Genomic DNA, 8,962 nt, shown 5'->3' with positions numbered 1-8,962 from the left:
CGATCCCAATACGAAGTTCGCGAACATCAGGGATATCCATCGGGCTCAAATCGAAGCGGGTGAAAAGGAGGTTATCACGGCTGAATCCAGCGACTCTGAATGCCCTAGTGAGGCTGGCAGCTGTATTGTAGTGGGTGTGGTTGAGGATCAATAGTTAATAGTAATGAGGAGGTTGGGTTGTGATCCCATCGTTTTTGTGGTGCCAGAAACAGGGGGGTGCCAGGAAGTGGGTATGTTGACTTAATTATTTCGAAGACATTGTCTGCTGACTGAAGCTATTGGAGGAGATGGAGAAGGATAGTGGGATGCCGAGGAACGCGGCCCCTTCTAGATCAGCCCAGGCCTCCGACATCAAGATCGGGACCCATCCCTTAGCGTGCCTCCACCAGTTCGTCCGTCCGCCTCGAGTCTTACGGAGGGTTTTGTTGTCTCGTCATTCCTCTGCAGACGGAAAAGAGACAATCCCTTGCAGTTGATGCTCGGCAATGACATCTTGTTGGCTCACAAAGATGAGGAGCGTTGTGCAACTCGAATTAGCCGGAGCTTCGGATGGAACTCCTAGTTCGCGGAAAGAGCCATGCCCAGCAAGCCACCCTACGCTTACCCACCGCCTCTGGTAGAGTGATGCTCGTTTTCAGACATTTTGAGAACTTCTCAGCATCGAATCTCCAAAACGTTGATATTGTGGGTATCGTGGGCTTGAAGACAGCATCTCAATTTACTATAAGAGGTGTCAACGTCTCCCTTCTTATCATAACGTCTTCTCTCCTCATCAGCCTACAAAGCATCTCAACACTCAACACTCAGACACAACCATCTGAACAGTTCTCCTCACCAATACCATCTTCATAACACATCAACCTCACACCAACCTCCAACATGCAGTCCAAGATCTTCACCGCCGCGCTCGCCGCCTTCTCCTTCGCTTCAGTTCAGGGAGCCGTTCTTCCTCGTGCTACCATCACTCCTGGAACCATTGTTACTCCTGGCATCTCTTTCAACCCTGCCGAGCTTGGAGCCAACGAGTTGGCCTTCCGCACTCTTCAGGTCCTTACTGGCCAGATTGCCCAGACCACCGCTCTCGCCAACAGCCTTGCCCTTCAGGCTACCGGCACTGCGACAGCTGTAAGGCTATCACTATTCAAAGTTGATAGAACATACATGAAACTAATCCCGACATCTAGGCCGCTGATCAGGTCCAAGCCGTTGTTGCTCAGCTGAGCTCCAACGCCGCTGCCATCGCTGCCAACGTCGCCAGCATTGTCGCCGCTGCTCCCACCGCGATCCCTCCTGTTCCCAGCCCTACTGCCCCTGCTACTCCCGATGTTGGTGGTCAGGCTGAAGCTGTAAGATCAAACATCCGCTTCTACATTGTTCATCACTAACACGTCTATCATAGCTCGTCCGCCAAGCTCAGGCACTCGCCAGAGCCCTGACTGCTCAGATCGCCGCTCTCCAGGCTCAAGTCACCGCCAACGCTGGAACTGTCGCCGGAGTTGCCCAGAACGCGATCCTCATTCCTGCTTTGGTTCAGGCCCAGGCTGCCGCCGCCACTACACTCGCCACCATCGGAACCGCCAGCAACCTTGCTCTCACTACTGCTGCTACCCTGACTGCCAACGCCCAGGCTATTGTCGACCGCGTCCGCAACGCCCAGGTCAAGCTCAACCCCGTCCTCGTCATCGGCGCTACTCCCGATGTCCAGTTCTAAAGGGCCCAATGACTCTCTACAATACTCCATTGGCCGGTCTTTTGATGATAACTCATCTTAATCGGTCAACAGCTTGAGCAAGACTCGCAGAACTTTCAACAATCGCAGCCGAGTATGGAACTTGGAGAATGATAATATGACAAGGAGGAATTGAACTTACCATTATTATGGGATAATAACGAACGCAAAGTCTTTAAACAAGACCTACTACGCTCCTTGATGGATGGCTTCTGAATAATTAGTAATATTTTATCCAGCGATAGGACTATCTTTAATATGCAATAATCAAGATGGTTCTCAAAATCCTCCTTATTTACAATGCTATAGTGATAACTGGGTTGTCTTGGTCAAGACTTAAATTATTCCTTTAACTCTGACTTTTTTTGTGGACCAATCTTGAGTTGAGTTTATCAGTCCTTATAGCAAGAAAGACGCAGTCAGCCACTGACGTCGCTAAAGTACTAGGCATGCCATGCGTTTTGCACCTCCGGCAAGACCTATTCATTCACACCAAAAGAATCACCTTAGCAAATCTGGCAGTTGTCAAGACGTCCCCTTATTTTATGGAACGGTGTCGTGAATAAGGTGATATGCTTGAAAGCGTAAAGATGGCGTGTTTCGTGTAAACAAATTGCTTGCCGGCGTAAGGCCCGAAATGGTCGCAAGTGGACCCCCCGAAGCACCGGAAATTCAGGGGCGGAGCGGGGCAAGCTCCGTTTTAACCGCTTTTGTCCGGATGGCACAATGAGCTGGTTCGTTTGGCCTGTTTCTGTCCTGCTCAAGGGTGGAAAGCTTTCTGTCGCCTTCAGGTGAAGACCACTAGGCCACAGGATGGCCCATGTTCAGCTCTTTTGCACCCGCGCGCCAGCATCATCCCTGATACGACCGGTGGGATCCCCAGAACACATCGGGAGATCCTCTCCTGGCCCTACAGTTCTGAACCCCTTTCATCTTTGGGCTGAAGGAAGCGACATCTTTCAGCCAATACGCTGATTCTCCGTTGCAGGGGATGGAGCCCCCCGGATCGTCGGCTACTATGGTTCAAGCCTCCAGCATTAGGTAGATTGGGGCGGGATGGAAGCGACTAAGAGCGTAAGGAAAGGGTCAAGAGGACGAACATTGAAAAACGACTCGATTCCCGCCATGATGCACAGTGGCCTATCTTTGGTCTCTCTTTCATCGTCTTTTGCCATCCACTTCCATTCTTTTCTTGTTACCTTGACGTAACAGTTTACGTTCTTTCTACCAGTCTCTCTCTATAAGTCTCTCTTTTCCAATATCCTTGCCAACATGCGTTTCTCAACCATCACAGCAGCCGGCCTGCTCGCCTCCGGTGTCAGCGCCAACCTGCACGAGCTCGCCGTTGCGGCCGGCAAGAAGTACTTTGGCACGGCCACGGATAACTCTGAGCTCACCGACACGGCCTACGTCGAGATCCTGAAGGATGCAAAGATGTTCGGCCAGATCACTCCTGGTAACGGCCAGAAGTGGCAGTTCACCGAGAAGAGCCAGGGAGTCTTCAGCTACACCTCTGGCGACGAGATCGCCGACTTCGCCAAGACCAACAGCAAGCTTCTCCGCTGCCACACCCTCGTCTGGCACTCTCAGCTCCCTACCTGGGTGTCTTCCGGCACCTGGACCAAGGAGCAGCTGACCTCTATCATCGACACTCACATCTCCAACGTCGCTGGCCACTACAAGGGCCAGTGCTATGCATGGGACGTTGTTAACGAAGCCCTTAACGAGGACGGTACCTACCGCGACAGTGTCTTTTACAAGGTTCTCGGAACAGACTTCATTCCCATCGCCTTCAAGGCCGCCGCTGCTGCCGATGCGGATGCCAAGCTTTACTATAACGACTACAACATCGAGCTGGCCGGTAACAAGCAGAAGGAGGTCCTCAACATCATCAAGAACATTAAGGACTCTGGTGCCCGCATTGACGGTCTCGGCCTCCAGGCCCATCTCATTGTCGGTAGCGCCGGTTCCCGCTCTGCCCTGAGCGCCGTCCTCCAGTCCTACGTCGACGCTGGTGTTACCGAGGTCGCCTATACCGAGCTTGACATCCGCCACAAGGCCATCCCCGCCGACACTGCTGCCCAGGAACAGCAAGCCACTGACTATGTCAGCGTTGTCGGCGCCTGTTTGGACATCGCCGAGTGTGTTGGCGTCACCATCTGGGACTACACCGACAAGTACTCTTGGATTCCCTCAGTCTTCCCCGGCACCGGCGAGGCCCTCCCCTGGGACAAGGACCTTAAGCCTAAGCCCGCCTACACCAGCATCTCCAGCCTTCTCGCCGCCGCCGGCAAAGGCGGTGCTGCTCCTGCCACCTCTGCTCCCGCAGTTGCCACCAGCGCCGCTGCTGCCGTCACCACTTCCGCTGCCGCCGCTGCCCCTACCTCAGAGTCTGCTGCCGCCGAGCCCTCCGTCCCTGCTGCTGAGCCTTCCGTCCCCGAGAGCTCTGCCCCTGCTGCGCCTGTCACCACCCCCAAGGCTAGCATTCCTGCTGCGACTCCCGCGCCCGCCACTACACTTAGCACTGTCGTGAAGAGCAAGTGCGGTGGTGGTGCTACTGCTGAGGCAGCTTCCAGCGCTCCTGCGGCTGCTGCCACTGGCGGTGCCGCTCGCTGGGCTCAGTGCGGCGGTAACGGGTTCACCGGCTCTACTACCTGCCAGTCGGGCCTCACCTGCCAGAAGCAGAATGACTACTACAGTCAGTGCGTCTAGACGAGGGTCTTCATGCAGCTATGAAGGAAGAAGGATGAGATATGAAGGGTATCCCTCATGATAGCATCCCATTGAGACGGTAGAGGATTCGTGTACATATCTTTGAAGCCACCAGGTACATATAATTTGCATGCCTTCGTCCAAAGATTACTGCTCCGTGATGTGCGATCTTGTCTTATCGGGGAGGCTATAGTCCACGCCCAGAATAGGCAGGCTCTCGCTCTAGTGTACTTTATTCAAGGTAAGCGGGGACTGAAAAAGAGAAGACTCCATACCGACCAAGTTGGAAATGTTCTGTGTTACGGAGATCGTTGGCCAAGAAAAGGACACAGAAGTCCTTATCGGATGACTCACTCCAAGAGTCTGATAGTTTGTGTAGAACTCCCGCCGAATGCGTCATCTTCAAAAAGAGGACTGAATTCAATAATATATCAAGTGAAGTCCATGTCAAAAAGTCCATGCACAAAATTATCTTTCACCTTCCTCGGTCACTTTGAAGCATTCTTGATTCTTTCGTCCACTCCGCCCGGCATTCCCTGTTGCTTGATTGCTACGTACGTAGCATACTTCAAATCTTAGCACAAGCGGCACGGCCACTTTCGCTACCAGACATTTAGAAACTTCGACCATCTATTGGAACACATAATATGTCAGATTCCCTGACAAATTCTAGCTATGGCCTCAAATATCCACCTCCCAGAACCCAAGGTCGAAGCGGCGCAACCTGAAGCAGCAATGTGTCACGTCGACGCGGCAAAACTCAAGGAAGAACAAACTCACTCGACAGGCCCGCCAGTCCGGACTTTTCCTTTCGGACAGCTCTCTTATGACCTTCAATACGAAGTGCTCCGCTTCTGCGACTACCCTACTGCAACTCTTCTAACATCCACAAACCGACATTTCTACGAGGCACTTCATCCAAAGATAGAATATGCGATTCCCGCATCCGAACGACTGGAAGTAATTCAAAGAGTTGACCGAGATCATCGAAACGAGTTTTGGGCTTGTTATAAATGCCTGAAAGTCTTTCCGAGGTCCAAATTCGGGGATAGCCTCACGGCTGCGAAGAAAAGCAGACAGCAGCGGGCACACACGCAAACGTTCCGGAAATCGCGCCGCTGTTGGACCTGCGCCATCGAGAACAACTACTATGCCGACCTAGAGCCTGTCAAAAAGGATAGAGTCTCGTATTTCCCTTGTCATGGCTGTGGATTTCTTGGTACAGAGTTCAATAGGTGTCGGGGCAATCGCGCATCAGGCATTATCGTCAACAGACAGTGCCACAAAGACAAGGAATTCTCGCCTTTGGAACTTCTTTCTGGGGAGATTCTCCGGCTAATTATCGGCCAATTGGATTATCTCGACGCCATCCACGTACGCATCGCCAGCTGCTCGATGATGCATCAAGTCAAGCTTGACTGGGTAGCCATTCACAGACGCTTTACCTTTGTCTTCGCGAGAGAAGCGCCTCTGGTTGAGCTGGTATACAGAGAAATATTCGAAAGTGTAGATGAAAGTCTCGGCCCGGAGTCGAGAGAGATGCTAGGGAAGACATACACGTACCCATGTTACAGCTGTTTCAAGGTCAAACCTGCTGCCAAGTTCCTTGACAAGACTCTACAGTTCATAGGGGAAGAGCCAGATCGTTTCTGGCGGCGCCGGTGTCGCCATTGTTGCACGATTGCGGCTGGTGAGCCCGAGATTTTGGATGAGTGGTACAGGCGTCATCTCTGCTCCGACTGCGGGTTGATGAAAGCCAAGGGGGAAGCTTGCCTCGGTTGCTTGAAGACCTCCGGTGCTCGCGAAAGCATGCACGCAATCACCAAGATGAGTCGGAGTTCGAATGACAAACGGTAGATAATGGTTATATCAGAGACTAAAAAGTTCGATTGTCAGAGAGAACGAAGCTCTCGAGTAATTCACGTGACTCAATCCGTATCTACTTTATTTAACACAGTCCCCGAGAAAACACATCTCGTCTGGCCCAGACGTGAGATGATGCAACATTCAATGCCAAATCAACCTCAACCTAATATCGTTCCATCTACTATCGTCCCGCCTATGATTGAGGCAGATTCGGTGAGTGCATTGGGCTCCCGTAACTCTCATGCCGGTGCCCATGTCCGTGTTGGTGACTAGGAGCCGGCGAGTCCCGGCCCTGCTGATGTTGTTGTTGGTCATATGGAGAAGGCGATCCCATCTCGCTCCTCGCCACAGCTGCTGATGCATCCAATTCAGAGTATCGATGAATGTTGCTTGAATGATACTCTGAGCCTGGCGACATGGTTGGGGGCGGTGATGTGCTGTACGGAGGCTTATACCCTGTTGGTGGCGAGGTTGCAGCATACGAACTCGTTGCGCCGGTGTATTGCGGTTCCATCGGTTGGCTCGGAGCTTCCGCCTTTTCGGCCAATTCCTTCTTTAGTTTCTTGTTTTGGTCCCAGAGCCAAAAGGTTGATACCAGACCGGCCAAGAGGCAAACACCGGCGACGACAGCGAGACCAATAGTGGCGCCTTTGAACGCGGACCCATCATCTGTAGTTCCATCGGTGTTGGTCGTGTTCGCTGTGCATACCGCCTCCTGAGTAGCGATTGTAAACGCTTCACTGGTACCGCAGCACGTGGTGTTTGATTGTCCACAGCAATACTTGGCTGTGCCGTCGTTACATGCGGTCATGAAGCTGATGTTGCTCGGGTTCCCGCCGGTCTGAGACACAAGGTTCACTGTCATTCTTTGTTTCTCATGGAATTAAACAATGCCAGTAGTTCGGGACGTACCTGGATATCAGTGCAGACATGGTTGCAAGCCTTGCTCTTCCACGTCTTGTCGGTGCAGAAGCCGCGTTGCGGCTGTTGCTGACGATTGATACAGAGACCGGAAGAGGAGCAGATATCGCGTTGTTCTGGAGGACCATCAAGAGCACAGCAGCTCGAGAAGACTCCAGCCTGGTTGATACCGAGTTTGTTGCACGGAACGTACGTTTCGTTATCCGCGAGGGTGCCGTCCGGTGCGTAACACGACGCTTCTTGTGACAAGACACCGAGAGAGTAAAGTGAGAGGCTCAAGACCACTCCTAGCATTGAAGCTAACATTGTGAAAACGTTAGTGGGCGGAACTTGAGTCGCTCAATATCGAGTCGCAAACGGCATTGGTCGGGTGTTGTGGAATGAGAAGAAAGTCGGAAGAAGCAGAACCGAAACCCCGAGGAGAAGGGAAAAGAAAAGGCTCCCGCAGATTGAGGGGGACTTCTCAGCTCTATGAAGACAGGCCCTACCCGCGTGTAACATAACAGATGGATTTTCTGTGCAACCTTTCCCTCCTCATCTCAAGCCTCCCCGGTGTCTGACTGGCAGAATCCAGGACAAAGGGAGGGGGGCGCAGTCTCACGCGCATACGATATGCCCTGTACTGTGATGTTCAACACCAACATGCAGACAACGCAGCCCCCAAGCTATCTGAAATAGGCAGGCCAACCGAGAATATTCAGCAATCGAACCCCGTCCAGTCTTCGCCAGTCAGACGAACTGTTGGAAGCGGAATGCAGGATCCCGGTCGAATTGGATGCCTGGCCCACTCACCGTGCAGAGCTGACCGGCCAGAGACCACACCAACAGACGAACGAAATGCAAAACTTTTACGATGCAGCGGTCGGCTGTGGCCGAGGAGGGGGTAAGCAGCTTACTATGTGGTGCGGGAGAGGGCGGGATGACACGCTCTTCTTGCATTCTCGGGTCGACCCATCTCCGGGCAACCAACGATGCTCGGTCGGGAAATCGCCCGCTCAAGTTTTGGTACTCGAAGTGCCTTCATGGAGTGAATCAACAGTCGAAATTGTCGACTATCGGCCATGGCTTTGTTCGGCGAGGATGTGCAGTCGCAGATCAAAGCAAACAAAAGGATCCCAATCCCAGTGTCGAATCATGAGGCGATGCGACCGAGATTGCTCTAGTGCTGATTGTTGAAGGGATCAGGCTCGCCCCAAAGCCACAGGGCTTGGCAGGCCACACGAGTTACTCTACCATGCATGGCAAAGTTTGCCCAGATTGTACAGCTTGTCTGTCAGCTTACACATCTGACAGGAGATCAACCCTCCTACAGGACGTTAGCCCTCCTACTTCTCCCACCTGGAGCCAAATAAAACCCACCTACCAGAGCTTGGGAGATCTCATACAAATAGCACTTCGATCGTTCTAAGTCACAAAAAGCTGGACAGGGAAAGTTGAAAACGCTGAGCTGGGGGTCTAAGTAATTGTCGTAGACTCTGACCAAGGCAATGTCGGCTTTGATAAATTCTCACTGAAGTGTTTGCAGGCCGGAACTGTCTGCCAGTTCTTGCCAGGCGCTCAGACTGTTCATTACTTTGGATCGAGATCAAGGAATTGATTAGGATACCTGGAAATGGTATGGTAGCGTGTGGTCTTTGTGCTTGAAAAGGCTGGTCTCTTGCCTCCTTATACGAGCGGAGATATGTTGTAAACAGTTCAAGACTTTTCGATCATATCATACCTCTGGCTCACAAG

At 52.4% G+C, this 8,962-nt stretch overlaps 4 protein-coding genes across 4 annotated transcripts; 3 read left to right on the top strand and 1 right to left on the bottom strand.

Annotated features, from left to right (window-relative positions):
- Positions 1-879: 879 nt before the first annotated feature.
- Positions 880-1,711, top strand: CTAM01_10498 (uncharacterized protein; the record flags this gene model as incomplete). Its single annotated transcript, XM_060526513.1, has 3 exons — positions 880-1,125; positions 1,185-1,346; positions 1,400-1,711. 3 exons carry the CDS (start codon positions 880-882, stop codon positions 1,709-1,711), a joined length of 720 nt encoding a protein of 239 aa, XP_060378930.1.
- Positions 1,712-3,001: 1,290 nt separating this feature from the next.
- Positions 3,002-4,441, top strand: CTAM01_10497 (glycosyl hydrolase family 10; the record flags this gene model as incomplete). The annotated part of the gene is made up of 1 exon (XM_060526512.1): positions 3,002-4,441. One exon carries the CDS (start codon positions 3,002-3,004, stop codon positions 4,439-4,441), a length of 1,440 nt encoding a protein of 479 aa, XP_060378929.1.
- Positions 4,442-5,116: 675 nt separating this feature from the next.
- On the top strand, positions 5,117-6,298 carry CTAM01_10496 (uncharacterized protein; the record flags this gene model as incomplete). The annotated part of the gene is made up of 2 exons (XM_060526511.1): positions 5,117-5,437; positions 5,522-6,298. The coding sequence occupies 2 exons, from the start codon at positions 5,117-5,119 to the stop codon at positions 6,296-6,298; spliced, it is 1,098 nt and encodes a 365-aa protein (XP_060378928.1).
- Positions 6,299-6,500: 202 nt separating this feature from the next.
- On the bottom strand, positions 6,501-7,534 carry CTAM01_10495 (uncharacterized protein; the record flags this gene model as incomplete). The annotated part of the gene is made up of 2 exons (XM_060526510.1): positions 6,501-7,148; positions 7,220-7,534. 2 exons carry the CDS (start codon positions 7,532-7,534, stop codon positions 6,501-6,503), a joined length of 963 nt encoding a protein of 320 aa, XP_060378927.1.
- Positions 7,535-8,962: the final 1,428 nt, after the last annotated feature.

Source organism: Colletotrichum tamarilloi, assembly GCF_030869305.1.
Source record: "Colletotrichum tamarilloi strain Tom-12 chromosome Unknown Scaffold_48.1, whole genome shotgun sequence".
Taxonomy (NCBI): domain Eukaryota; kingdom Fungi; phylum Ascomycota; class Sordariomycetes; order Glomerellales; family Glomerellaceae; genus Colletotrichum; species Colletotrichum tamarilloi.
The sequence above is the reverse complement of the archived record's forward strand: the minus strand, read 5'-3'. Positions and strand labels throughout refer to the sequence as shown.